The sequence below is a fragment of the Coregonus lavaretus genome (assembly GCF_964263955.1).
Source record: "Coregonus lavaretus genome assembly, chromosome: 4".
Classification (NCBI taxonomy): Eukaryota; Metazoa; Chordata; class Actinopteri; order Salmoniformes; family Salmonidae; genus Coregonus; species Coregonus lavaretus.
In genome coordinates, this window is record NC_139991.1 from 60,639,973 (window position 1) to 60,654,798 (window position 14,826).

At 42.4% G+C, this 14,826-nt stretch overlaps 1 protein-coding gene across 1 annotated transcript; it reads right to left on the reverse strand.

Moving 5' to 3' along the window:
* Positions 1-1,154: 1,154 nt before the first annotated feature.
* Positions 1,155-12,988, reverse strand: LOC311128714 (acetyl-coenzyme A thioesterase-like). The gene is made up of 12 exons (XM_084160955.1): positions 12,435-12,988; positions 11,679-11,748; positions 11,546-11,606; positions 11,202-11,445; positions 4,734-4,911; positions 4,476-4,595; positions 4,106-4,376; positions 3,276-3,359; positions 3,013-3,146; positions 2,805-2,933; positions 2,565-2,691; positions 1,155-1,584 (listed from the first exon to the last, which is right to left on the reverse strand). The coding sequence occupies exons 1-12, from the start codon at positions 12,772-12,774 to the stop codon at positions 1,444-1,446; spliced, it is 1,899 nt and encodes a 632-aa protein (XP_084017081.1). The 5' UTR covers positions 12,775-12,988; the 3' UTR covers positions 1,155-1,443.
* Between the last annotated feature and the right edge of the window lie 1,838 nt (positions 12,989-14,826).

Genomic DNA, 14,826 nt, shown 5'->3' on the forward strand with positions numbered 1-14,826 from the left:
CTCATTCGTCAGTTCAGGGCCCTCCACCCTGAGAAGGCTGGTAGGAACGTCAGGAGCCGTTCCTAGGAGGGGGATTCTGTCAGGTTTTGGCCATGACTGTTCGGGTTTTGGTCACTAGATGTCCCCATTGCACTTTTTTTGTACCTTTTTTGTTTTTCTTGCTCTAATTATTGTTTGCACCTGTAGGTCATTCCCTTGTTAGTATTTAAACCCTGTGTGTTCCTCAGTTCCTTGCTCAGTGTTTGTAAGTTAGCACCCAGCCCCAGCCCAAGCCTTGTTTTATATAGATATTTCTCTGGTGGGATTTTCCAGAGGTTCTCTGGTTTAGTTCTTGTGTTTTGTTTGAGTAGTCTTTTGAGGTTTGTTTTTCCCTGCTGTTTTTTACCACTTTGTGGAGTTTCTTTTGTTTTTTTTGGAGGTTTTCCTCTTTGTGCCTCTTGGCTTTATTTTTGGACTTTGTGGATTTAGTTTCTTTGCCTGAAGATTTTGTTCTTTATTAAACCACCATCTCTAGTACTGCTGTGTCTGCCTCATCTTCTGGGTTCTGACAATTATTAGTGACTGTTTCTCGCACCGGGTCGTGACAGTGGTGTGCTGTACCCTAGCTAACAGGGGTGTGTTCAGTTAGATTAAATGTTTGCTACGTTCCGTAATGGCTTGTACTGAACGACACGTTTCCCAAAAACATTTTTGAACAGACTGAGGTACGTTTCCTCTGTTTGGTGCGTGTGGCAGGGTGTGGCTTGAATCAATGAGTGTCATATTTAAAGGGCAGGGATGGATTTTGAACCCACAACCCAACCCCTCCCCGTTTTTCAATATGTCATTCAGAACACCTCCATTTCCATTTAACTGAACGTTGCATTACGTTTTTTACATACTGAATGTAGCCTGGGTAGTGCCTTGGTCTGATGTCACAGGAGAAGGAGAGGTGTGTTGGTACTATGTGAATGATATAATACAACTGATATTATGAACTTATTTAGTATATGATGGATTTTGTTTTAATAAAGGAGGAGTTAAACAGTCCCACTGTCCTTTCCTGTATCTAAATATGTGTTTTTATGTCTGTTAGCCCTCTTTGTTGTGTGTGTCCTGTTTAGTGATGTATTCTATCTCTTCCATCTCATCCGGCTGTCAAAGAGAAACAAATGTAAAAAAAATATTGGTTTTATTTGTTATTTACAGAATAGGTTGTCATTATGAGTGTCATTATGTTACTGTACATTACTCACATCAACATCTGAAATATTTATAGCAAAATTCATGAAATAAGACCTACACCACATACATGAGCTAAATTTGCTCTGAATTGTTACATAAACATCACAAATACATGGTGGGTTACTGTAAATGTAACACCTGTATTAGCAGCCATGGACATGTTTAGAATCATGATTCTCCGCTGTATCAATTCACCATCATAGACTCATGTTTAGTGTATCAGAAGACGCTAGTGATGAGGTCTCTCTCCAGGAAAGTGATACAAGCGCTAGCCGTCTCCTCCATAGACTTGGACCAGCCTGCCAGGTTACCTGCTACATATGGCAACACACCTGACGTCACCTGGTTGTAGTAACACACCTGGAACAAAGAATAACACATGCACACATGGTGTTAACACATTTTATATGAATTGTGAGGTCTCTGTGGAGGGTTAATGAAGACGTGATGAAAGCTAACAAGTTATTATACTGTGTGTATTAACCATATCAGTCCTGAGACCTCAGCAAAAATAAGATTTTATTTAAATTACTTTCATTTATCTGCATGTCCAGCACTTATATTAAGCCTCACAATGAATTGTTTCACCATTTTCTTTTCAGGACAACCAGGGTTACAAGTAGAACACTATACGACATAAACAGTTGCATTCATGAGTTTTATTGACAAATTGTCAATTAAAAAAACAAGATCTGCCAAAGAAAAAAAAAAACAGATTAAAAAATAATTGATAAGAATGCTGTAAGTACAGAAATGGTTTGTTCTGTGGGAAATGAATATCCTACTAGTCAGTGACAACTGTGTGGAGTTTGGAGTTTGTGACAGCAACTGTGAGCTTATTACAGTATTATAGACACTATGTCCTGGGATTTCCTATGATCCCCTTACCTTCTAACAACTCTTGTGTGGCTTCTGAGAGTCATAGAGCAAAACATGTGTGTGTTCGTAAGAGTCTCAGGTTTTCATAGATAGCTTTTAATAGTTTGTAGCGCAAACTAGACCTCGTTTCAAAGGAATCAAGGAACAATCATATATGTATGCCTAGCAATCACAGATTTACATTGTTTAAATCACACTTTTACAAGTCTGTCACAAATGACAGCGCCAAAAAGCCTCTTATGGTGAATGAGATGTGACTCTGAGAGGCTTGTAGAATCATGACTCAAGTTTTCAGTTCATCGTTCGCCGGTAGGGGTCTTGCATGCTCTTGGTATTACTGAATCAAATTAACAACATTTGTTTAAAGATTTGTTCTTTTAACTGAATGACTCGAAAAGGTCCAAGTCAGTAAAACGAGCCAAACTTCCCATCACTAGAGTGTGCATATGTGACTGCCTCACCTTGCAGCTGTTGAGTCCCAGGCTGTGGATGAGGAACCCGGCACACTTGGCCTCGCTACGGAGGAAACCCTCCACAGGGGGAACTGCCGTCACAGTTACAGACCTCAGGGCTACCACATAGGGGTCACTGTAGAAGAGGAACACACATACAGTTACAGAAATCAGAATGATCACATAACCATCGCCACTGTAGAAGACAGGAACACACACACACACAAATTATTCTAAAGGAAACATTACCCGTCTTTGCAGGGCTGCCTCTTTGACAGCAGGAACACAAAGTCTCGGCTCTTCCCTCCATTGATGGGGGGGCATTTAATGTGATACACCGTCTCTTCCTCATCCGCCCTCTCCACCTCCTCACAGCTCCTACAGGAAGAAGGGGACGTGAGAGGTTAACGGTTTAGTTAGTTTAATGAACATAAAGCTCTGTGTCGGTCATACTTACAGGTAGTGTGTGTCCCAAAGAGGTCGCAGTGTGAGGTCAACCAGTAGGGTGAAGGCATGGAGGGCAGAGGTCATGACCTCCATCTGAACTTGGACACAAAGCAGCTCCGCCTCCTCATGGACATACACACCGACCTGGATACACAAACATACAACAGAGTAAGGACAACGTAAAAGCAAAATGGTGTCCAAAAAGGAGAGAGAGTATCCTTTACAAAATTGCCATATAATGTCTCCGTTCATGCATTTGTGTGTGTTTCTCACCCTGTCACTGATGCTGCTGGCCTCCCAGTCTTGTTTCCCAGCCAGTACAGTCAGAGCAGCTACGTTGTTATAGCCCAGATACACCTGCAGGGGGCGATAGGAGATAGACAGTCAGCTGGGAAATAATGACGCTTAACTAAAAGTGTATCTCAGCTTTAACGAACTTGTCATCTGGCATGGCAGCAGTGGTAGAAAAAGTTCTCAATTGTCATACTTGAGTAGAAGTAAAGATACCTTAATAGAAAATGAAAAGTGAAAGTCACCCAGTAAAATGCTACTTGAGTAAAAGTCTAAAAGTATTTGGTGTTAAATATACCTAAGTATCAAAAGTAAAAGTATAAATAATTTCAAATTCCTTATATTAAGCAAACCAGAGTAATTTACGGACAGCCAGGGGCACACTCCAACACTCAGACATCCTTTACAAACAAAGCATTTGTGTTTAGTGAGTCCATCAGATCAGAAGCAGTAGGGATGACCAGGGATGTTCCCTTGATAAGTGTGTGAATTGGACCATTTTCCTGTCCTGCTAAGCATTCTAAATGTAACGAGTACTTTTGGGTGTCAGGGAAAATGTATGGAGTAAAAAGTACATTATTTTCTTCAGGAATGTAGTGAAGTAAAAGTAAAAGTAGTCAGAAATATAAATAGTAGTGTAAAGTACAGATACTCCCCAAAAATACTTAAATAGTACTTTAAAGTTTTACTGAAGTACTTTACACCACTGCATGGCAGCAATGTGGTTGAATGCAAAAACAGTCAGGTACAAGGCTATCTTAGCTAGAACGATGCGTGCTGGTAGTGTCATGTTCATTACATGGTTGTAGTACCTGGTTGCTTTTATCCCAGGGGACAGAGAGAGGAGCCTCCTCCTTACAGGACAGGATGTGCTTTCTAGCCATGCGTATTCTCTTCCTGACAATGGCAGACAGATACCTCCTCTCCCCGTCCTGGGTGGTGTATGTGACTTGGGGGAAGGCAGGTGCATCTCCTGATGTGTTAGCCAGCTGGTAGATGAGGAAGGCACTGTTGATGTGACGCGGTTTGTTCGAAGTCCACTCCTCACAGTTATAGGCCTCCACTCGGACACCTACCTCGATACTATACACACAGGCACACACACATTTTAAATACGGTGCTAAATACATTTTCATAGGATCCTATTATCTGAAAGGTAACACAGATGCTTAGACATGTTACCTGTTGTTAAATGTGTTGTTGACCATAGCCTTAAAGACCAGTCTGTCTCCTACAGAGGAGGGACCTCTGAAACGGAACATGTCTACAGACCTCAGAGAGGGGAAGCAGCCACACAGACGACTGTAGAGAGAGACAGAGAGGGTTAGTAGAGTGTGTGTGCATGTGTGAGTGTGTGTGTGTGTGTGTGTGTGTGTGTGTGTGTGTGTGTGTGTGTGTGTGTGTGTGTGTGTGTGTGTGTGTGTGTGTGTGTGTATCTACCTGGCTGCCACTGTGGCTGCGTTCTCCATCCAGGCCATGATCTGTCCTCCGAAGGTGTTGCCGTGGTGATTAGCGTGTGGAGGTAGGACCAGCTCGATGCTCTCTACACGCGTGAACTCTGTGGACACGGCAGACAGCGGGTCTCTCCTGCTACACACACCTGGAGAGGAACAGTTACCTGATGGGGAGGAACAGATACAGACATGGCGATTAAAAAGAGATGTAATGACACGTGTAGTACAGCTAATCACCAACTCAGAAATAGCCCTCAGACAAAGATGTAAGTTTATTCATCATGTGGCTCTGACAGAGAGCATTACACATAGACAACCCACTGGGTACACTACGTCATTTCAACGTGGATAATTGGGTAATATTTGGTTGAGATGTTGATCAATGAGATTACAACCTATATTCACCCACTCAAAAAAAACAGCCAAAAGTTGGTTGAATTTCCAATGTGTTATCACTGCACTTTCAACCATTTAAAAGCACAGCAAAGTTCAAATGGGAATACAGTGTCAGATATTTTGTTTATTTATACAACAGATTGTGTTACTTATCAATGTGCTTCATCTAATAGCAGATTACCTGGATTCCAGTTGAGATTACATTAAAGTACATCATGGTGCAAGTGATCAATGGTGTTCGAGATATTGCGCAGATTATTACATCAATTGTGAGGATCTCCACAGACCAGCTCTACAACAAAGCTTTCTTAGTGTCCAACAATCTTTCTCTGCCCTTAACCTTGTTCTGAAAACCTCCAAAACAAAGGTCATGTGGTTTGGTAAGAAAAACGCCCCTCTTCCCAATGGTGTGATTACTACCTCTGAGGGTTTAGAGCTTGAGGTAGTCAGCTCATACAAATACTTGGGAGTATGGCTAGATGGTACACAGTCCTTCTCTCAGCACATATCAAAGCTGCAGGCTAAGGTTAAATCTAGACTTGGTTTCCTCTATCGTAATCGCTCCTCTTTCACCCCAGCTGCCAAACTAACCCTGATTCAGATGACAATCCTACCCATGCTAGATTAGGGAGATGTAATTTATAGATCGGCAGGTAAGGGTGCTCTCAAGCGGCTAGATGTTCTTTACCATTCGGCCATCAGATGTGCCACCAATGCTCCTTATAGGACACATCACTGCACTCTATACTCCTCTGTAAACTGGTCATCTCTGTATACCCATTGCAAGACCCACTGGTTGATGCTTATTTATAAAATCCTCTTAGGCCTCACTCCCCCCTATCTGAGATACCTACTGCAGCCCTCATCCTCCACATACAACACTCGTTCTGCCAGTCACATTCTGTTAAAGGTCCCCAAAGCACACACATCCCTGTGTCGCTCCTCTTTCCAGTTCGCTGTAGCTAGCGACTGGAACGAGCTGCAAAAAACCCTAAAACTGGACAGTTTTATCTCCATCTCTCCATTCAAAGACTCAATCATGGACAGTCTTACTGACTGGCTGCTTCACGTGATTTATTGTTGTCTCTACCTTCTTGCCCTTTGTGCTGTTGTCTGTGCCCAATAATGTTTGTACCATGTTTTGTGCTGCTACCATGTTGTTGTCATGTGGTGTTGCTACCATGCTGTGTTGTGATGTGTTGCTGCCATGCTGTGTTGTCTTAGGTCTCTCTTTATGGAGTGTTGTGGTGTCTCGCTTGTCGTGATGTGTGTTTTGTCCTATATTTTTATTTTTAGTCCCAGCCCCCGTCCCCGCAGGAGGCCTTTTGCCTTTTGATAGCCCGTCATTCTTAACTGACTTGCCTAGTTAAATAAAGGTAATAAAAATAGAATAAATAAAAAATATATGCATGCTATCTTAAACTTGCATGATTTATATGATTACATAAGAAGAAATGTATAGTCATAGTAACCTCAAAATGTGGTCATGGATGTGTTACTCATTTTAAGGTTGAATGTTACATTAGTTTGCAAGATAGTCTTAACTTTAGGCTATTTACTGTATTACAAAAGTAATATTGACTTGTGTTTGGTTGACAACGCAACCAAATATCAACATTTAAAGGATATGTATATACTGCTTGGATAGTTCCATCTGAGCCATTCTTTAACTGTTATTTTTGTTTGAGTTGGAGACATGAATCTAATATATCATTTGTTAATTTATCAACAAGTTAATAGACTACTTATTGTTTTTTAAAAGTGATATGGAATTGTGTTCGGTTGTCAACACATATATCTTCTGCTTGGACAGTTCCATCTGGAATTAAAGCCAGACTAAGTCAGTGGCACAAATGGAACTATCCAAACAGAAGATACATCTCCGTCAAATGTTGATATTTGGTTGCGTTGACAAACAAACACAATTCAATATCACTAATATCATTACATTTTGAATCAAGCTTGAAACCCTAGGCCTATTGTATTGTCTAGTTTTAGTTGAATTCTGGGTTGAATTCAAACAATTGCTATTGATGACTTTCCAAATGCTATATAGGCCTATATAGCATCAATGATGATTGATAAAATATGGTCACATTTCATTTGCTCTGTTAAACCTACCCTTTGGAATGACTTCGATAGCAACAGTGAATCTATTTTGTTTTTAAGTGGAGATCTCTCAACAATCATTTTCATGATAGCACATTGGTAACAAATATACAGTGGGGAAAAAAAGTATTTAGTCAGCCACCAATTGTGCAAGTTCTCCCACTTAAAAAGATGAGAGAGGCCTGTAATTTTCATCATAGGTACACGTCAACTATGACAGACAAATTGAGAAAATAAATTCCAGAAAATCACATTGTAGGATTTTTAATGAATTTATTTGCAAATTATGGTGGAAAATAAGTATTTGGTCACCTACAAACAAGCACGATTTCTGGCTCTCACAGACATGTAACTTCTACTTTAAGAGGCTCCTCTGTCCTCCACTCGTTACCTGTATTAATGGCACCTGTTTGAACTTGTTATCAGTATAAAAGACACCTGTCCACAACCTCAAACAGTCACACTCCAAACTCCACTATGGCCAAGACCAAAGAGCTGTCAAAGGACACCAGAAACAAATTTGTAGACCTGCACCAGGCTGTGAAGACTGAATCTGCAATAGGTAAGCAGCTTGGTTTGAAGAAATCAACTGTGGGAGCAATTATTAGGAAATGGAAGACATACAAGACCACTGATAATCTCCCTCGATCTGGGGCTCGACGCAAGATCTCACCCCGTGGGGTCAAAATGATCACAAGAACGGTGAGCGGGGGGACCTAGTGAATGAACTGCAGAGAGCTGGGACCAAAGTAACAAAGCCTACCATCAGTAACACACTACGCCGCCAGGGACTCAAATCCTGTAGTGCCAGACGTGTCCCCCTGCTTAAGCCAGTACATGTCCAGGCCCGTCTGAAGTTTGCTTGAGTGCATTTGGATGATCCAGAAGAGGATTGGGAGAATTTCATATGGTCAGATGAAACCAAAATATAACTTTTTGGTAAAAACTCAACTCGTCGTGTTTGGAGGACAAAGAATGCTGAGTTGCATCCAAAGAACACCATACCTACTGTGAAGCATGGGGGTGGAAACATCATGCTTTGGGGCTGTTTTTCTGCAAAGGGACCAGGACGACTGATCCGTGTAAAGGAAAGAATGAATGGGGCCATGTATCGTGAGATTTTGAGTGAAAACCTTCCATCAGCAAGGGCATTGAAGATGAAATGTGGCTGGGTCTTTCAGCATGACAATGATCACAAACACACCGCCCGGGCAACGAAGGAGTGGCTTCGTAAGAAGCATTTCAAGGTCCTGGAGTGGCCTAGCCAGTCTCCAGATCTCAACCCCATAGAAAATCTTTGGAGGGAGTTGAAAGTCTGTGTTGCCCAGCGACAGCCCCAAAACATCACTGCTCTAGAGGAGATTTGCATGGAGGAATGGGCCAAAATACCAGCAACAGTGTGTGAAAACCTTGTGAAGACTTACAGAAAACGTTTGACCTGTGTCATTGCCAACAAAGGGTATATAACAAAGTATTGAGAAACTTTTGTTATTGACCAAATACTTATTTTCCACCATAATTTGCAAATAAATTCATTAAAAATCCTACAATGTGATTTTCTGGATTTTTTTTTCTCATTTTGTCTGTCATAGTTGACGTGTACCTATGATGAAAATTACAGGCCTCTCTCATCTTTTTAAGTGGGAGAACATGCACAATTGGTGGCTGACTAAATACTTTTTTCCCCCACTGTAATAGCTGGGCTTAGTTAATACCTTGGATGGGAGACCAAAGTGTAGCTGTAGATAGATACATTTCCCAGTAGTCTGGGCAACACTTCCTATGTTTGTTCTTTCTGATAGTGGATATAACGTAGAAAATCTGACATTGTTTTAAAAGTACAAATTCAACATATTTTATCCAAGGTTTTTGTATGTTGAAATGTGGTTACCATGATTACATAATCCTGTGGTTTAAATTTCACCCTCAAATAAATCCCTGATGACTTTTTTTTAAGTTCAACGTTGAACACCATAGTGCCCTCAAAGCTCATCACTAAGCTAAGGACCCTGTGACTAAACACCTCCCTCTGCAACTGGATCCTGGACTTCCTGATGGGCCGCCCTCCGGTGGTAAGGGTAGGCAACAACACATCTGCCAAGCTGATCCTCAACATGGGGTGGGCCCTCAGGGGTGCGTGCTTATTCCCCTCCTGTACTCCCTGTTCACCCACGACTGCGTGGCCAAGCACGCTCCAACACCATCATTAAGTTTGCAGACGACACAACGGTGGTAGGCCTGATCACCGACAACGATGAGACAGCCCATAGGGAGGAGGTCAGAGATCTGGCAGTGTGGTGCCAGGATAACAGCCTCTCCCTCAACGTGATCAAGACAAAGGAGATGATTGTGGACTACAGGAAAAGGAGGGCCGAGCACGCCCTTATTCTCATTGACTGGGCTGTAGTGGAGCAGGTTGAGAGCTTCAAGTTCCTTGGTGTCCACATCACCAACAAACTAACATGGGCCAAACACAGCAAGACAGCCGTGAAGAGGGCACGACAATGCCTATTCCCCCTCAGGAGACTGAAAAGATTTGGCATGGGTCCTCAGATCCTCAAAAAGTTATACAGCTGCACCATCGACAGCATCCTGACTGGTAGCATCACCGCCTGGTATGGCAACTGCTCGGCCTCCGACCGCAAGGCGCTACAGAGGGTAGTGTGTACGGCGCAGTACATCACTGGGGCCAAGCTTCCTGCCATCCAGGACCTCTATACCAGGCGTTGTCAGAGGAAGGCCCTAAAAATTGCCAAAGACTCCAGCCACCCTAGTCATAGACTGTTCTCTCTGCTACCGCACGGGAAGCGGTACCGGAGCGCCAAGTCTAGTTCCAAAAGGCTTCTTGACAGCTTCTAACCCCAAGCCATAGGACTGCTGAATAGCTAATGAAATGGCTACCCAGACTATTTGCATTTTTTTACGCTGCTGTTTATTATCTATGCATAGTCACTTTAACTCAACCTACATGTACATATTACCTCAATTACCTCAACTAACCTGTACCCCCGCACATTGACTCGGTACCGGTACCCCCTGTATATAGCCTCGTTATTGTTATTTTATTGTTGCTCTTTAATTTATTTTTCTTAAAACTGCATTGTTGGTTAAGGGCTTGTAAGTAAGCATTTCATGTTTGGTTGTATTCGGCGCATGTGACAAATATAATTAGATTTGATTTGATATGTAAATGGCCCAATTCACACACTTATCAAGAGAACATAGCTGGTCATCCCTACTGCCTCTGATCTGGCAGACTCACTAAACATGCTTCGTTTGTAAATTATGTCTGAGTGTTGGAGTGTGCCCCTGGCTATCCGTCAATAAAAATGTATTTTTAAAAAGTGCCGTCTGATTTGCTTAATATAAGGAATTTGAAATGGTTTATTATTTTACTTTTACTTTTGATACTTAAGTATTTTTAAAACCAAATACTTTTACTCAAGTAGTATTTTACTGGGTGACTTTCACTTTTAAATTTTCTATGAAGGTATCTTTACTTTTACTCAAGTATGACAAGTATGTCCTCTGGCTGACACTTCGTCCTTTCTGTCGGAGCACAGTACCAAGCAAACTCTCTCTATCTCGCCTCTTCCTCAGCTACAAAGGTATTTGTTTTTTTATAATTGCCCCTTGAAAATGAGTTCAAGGGGCAATTATAGTTCCATTCAGGACAAGATAATCCAAGTCAAGATAGCGATACAGATTTGGACACAATATCCCAGGCTGACACACACACACACACACACACACACACACACGTGCACACACACACTCATAGAGAGATGTGAGAAAGGAGCGAGAGAGAGAATGAGAGAGAGAGAGAAATACAGAGATGTGGTTAGAGAGAGAGAGAGAGAGAGAGAGAGAGAGAGAGAGAGAGAGAGAGAGAGAGAGAGAGAGAGAGAGAGAGAGAGAGAGAGAGAGAGAGAGAGAGAGAGAGACTGACCGTTGGCTAGTGTGTGGTAGTCTTGTAGCAGGGTACTGAAGGTCTGTTCATTGTAAAGGCGGAGTCTTCGTCTCTCTGAGGCCAGAGAATGCTGCAACTGCTCCTCTGCAGAACACAGATTCTCCACCGGTTGCAATAACACCTTCTGTGGTCCCGCTGGCTTTCCAACAAAGGTGGAGTAGGCCACACACACCAATCTCTCCACATGTTCCCTCACATCCTGCACTGACACAAGGATTCCCACCTACACACAATTGTTATATTAAAAAATATATATATAATAATTGTACATGTGTGAGTATGTGTGTGTGTGTACGCGGGTGTGTGCATGTGTGTTGTCTTACCTCCATGCTAGTGGTGAATGCTCTGTTGACTTTGGACTTGATGGTGATCACCTGACCAACTCTGCAAAAAACATTTGACATTTTAAAAACGTTACATGCATTTGATTGATTCGACTGATTGATTGACGCGTACCTTCCAGTCTCCTCAAACTGGATGTCGTCCATGGAGAGTGTCACACACGCCATTCCAGCATGACGCTCAGCTAAGGGACACACACACACACTGTTATCTCACATTGTTTATCTATATATTTACAGTATCTATGTTTCATCTCTCCAACTGGGGCCGAACTACAATTACAGTGACATATCAATCATTAACATCCTCATGGGGGATAACACAAATCTCTTATGTGTTATTGTGCACACACACACACACACACACACACACACACACACGCAGGGGAATGATAGTAGGTGAGGGGTCAGTGCACTGCTGTTACCCTGTCTGTCCAGCGATGGCCACTGAAGGGCAGCTCTAACACACACACCCTACTTGTGGAACTGAGGTGGTGTGTGTGGGGGTGTGTCTGTGAGGTGGCAGACACTACCCCTGACGTCTAATCAGTTTATATTCCTGTATTGCTGAACTCTAACACTGTTCCTAGTCTCTATCTTGTTAACATTTGCTCAGCATTTACACCAGAGGAAACTCTCCACCTGATATTTAGCTACAGATGGGAATAGCAGACTAAAAAATATTCTGTCTGAAACTGTTCCCATGAACTTTACATTATAACTACTTTTCTGTCTTCTTTGCATGGGAACAGACACAAAGACACACACGCACACACAGCCATATGCACACACATATATTCACACACACACACAGACACACACACACACACACACACACACACACACACACAGACACACTGTATATACTGACCAGCGAGGCAGGCGATTGTGTCCATCCATTTGAGTAGCTGCCCAGCACTCAGGTCTCCTTGGTGATCCGCATGGCATGGCTGTATAGACTGGCACATCTGGACATCCATAGGAGCAGGGATCTGCCCACGACATGAGCCCAGGAGAGGAGCACCCTGAGCGGGTACAGTGCCAGATCGATTCCTCTGGATCTCTTGGTCCTTATGGGGCTCCACAGGGCCTGACCCCCGGCGTACACCCAGCCTTGGAGCATATTGAGTGGGCACAGGGACAGGCCCCTTCAGATCCTGGAGGTAGTGGTTCTCCAGAGTGAAGCCATTCTGGAGGCTTTGGGTCATCATGACCCTGTTGCTTCTGTGAGTAAGTGCAGAGAAAATCAGTATACCAGCCTATCTGAGTCCCTGTGTGAGAGCAAGTGAGTGAGATGGCAGTATAACCCCACTCTCCCTTCTTCCCTCTCTATCTGTAAATCTTATCTGTGGCTCTAAGCCCTATGATGTACACACACACAGGTACACACTGTGGCAATGAGTTCCGATCATAGTTCTCGCTCAGTTTGATGACACACACACACACCAACATTGGGGGGTCTGGCAAGGGAGATGGAAAACTGGACAGGACACTGTCACCAAACTCAGTCATATGATATGACACACAGTCCTCTACATTCCTATGACTTGGCTGGTACACACACACACGTCACACACACTGCAGATGGACTCTGACTGGCCGGTGTGCAGATAGTACTCGTGACCCCGGAATAGACCAATAATATCTATCTGCAAACTGCAGTAACTACAAGGGATGATTATAGCCTACCTTATCAAGGAGTCATAGGAGAAACAGAGAAAATGAAATCATACAGTTCCGAAGCTAGCTAGCAGGCAAATCTCCTTGAAGATAGACAGTGGCGTAGCGCAGTTTTTGATAGACCTAAGTATCAGCTATCACACCATGTAAAGGAACAAACTCCACATTTTTTTCTCATAGAATGCAATTAACTGGATTTGTCAACTCCGTCAGACACCATAAAAGGCAATACATTTTTACAATTATTATCCAACAAGTGTTTAAAGGCCTTGATTATTTAATTCTAACATTATATTATTCAAATATGCAATACAACTACATATGATAATTTTTCAGTTTATATCCATTATTGACAGGTTTTAGAATTTTAAACACTTTTTTGAAGAGTTTGAAATTGGGATCCTTTGCTCCGAACAGGGGTATTTGGAGCCGACATGGAAATCAATAATATTGAAAGTATTTTCAGAATATCCAAAACAAATATTTTCCCTCATAAATTCCCCTAAATGTACATTTTAAGCTCAAATAATGCAAAAAAAAAAAAAAAATCAACTATAAAAAGAGTTTCCCTGTCGGAAAAGGATTGTCCCAACTTACAAGAATCGCTGATCTAATTTCCTATTGGAAACTATCTGGTTTGTAAGTGGTGTTTTCTGCATTCATACAGACTTTTTATTCAATTTTGATACATTTATTAGCAGAGACCCTGTGATAGAGAGTGTCATTCTAACTTGTAGGGGACTTGTTTTGTAGGGGACATAGGGCCATCAGTTGGACATTGTTTTCTGAGAATGATTAGATCACTCCTTCTTCTCTGACATGTCTGTTAATCAAGAGAACACAATGGCTGGCTGAAGATGAGCTCATCAATTTCCATAATCAGCTTAATATCTAATTATTCGTGTGCATGTAAACGCATGCATGCTAGAAACACTATATACAGTGGGGAGAACAAGTATTTGATACACTGCTGATTTTGCAGGTTTTCCTACTTACAAAGCATGTAGAGGTCTGTAATTTGTATCATAGGTACACTTCAACTGTGAGAGACGGAATCTAAAACAAAAATCCAGAAAATCACATTGTATGATTTTTAAGTAATTCATTTGCATTTTATTGCATGACATAAGTATTTGATACATCAGAAAAGCAGAACTTAATATTTGGTACAGAAACCTTTGTTTGCAATTACAGAGATCATATGTTTCCTGTAGGTCTTGACCAGGTTTGCACACACTGCAGCAGGGATTTTGGCCCACTCCTCCATACAGACCTCCTCCAGATCCTTCAGGTTTCGGGGCTGTCGCTGGGCAATACGGACTTTCAGCTCCCTCCAAAGATGTTCTATTGGGTTCAGGTCTGGAGACTGGCTAGGCCACTCCAGAACCTTGAGATGCTTCTTACGGAGCCACTCCTTAGTTGCCCTGGCTGTGTGTTTCGGGTCGTTGTCATGCTGGAAGACCCAGCCACGACCCATCTTCAATGCTCTTACTGAGGGAAGGAGGTTGTTGGCCAAGATCTCGCGATACATGGCCCCATCCATCCTCCCCTCAATACGGTGCAGTCGTCCTGTCCCCTTTGCA

Excerpts from the sequence above, each read along its gene's own strand:
- LOC311128714 (XM_084160955.1), bottom strand. The coding sequence starts at position 12,774 with ATGATGACCCAAAGCCTCCAGAATGGCTTCACTCTGGAGAACCACTAC. Across the intron at positions 4,912-11,201 it reads CTACCACACACTAGCCAACG|GTAACTGTTCCTCTCCAGGT; the intron begins GTCAGTCTCTCT and ends CCTCCCCATCAG. Across the intron at positions 4,596-4,733 it reads GCAGCCACAGTGGCAGCCAG|TCGTCTGTGTGGCTGCTTCC; the intron begins GTAGATACACAC and ends CTCTCTCTACAG.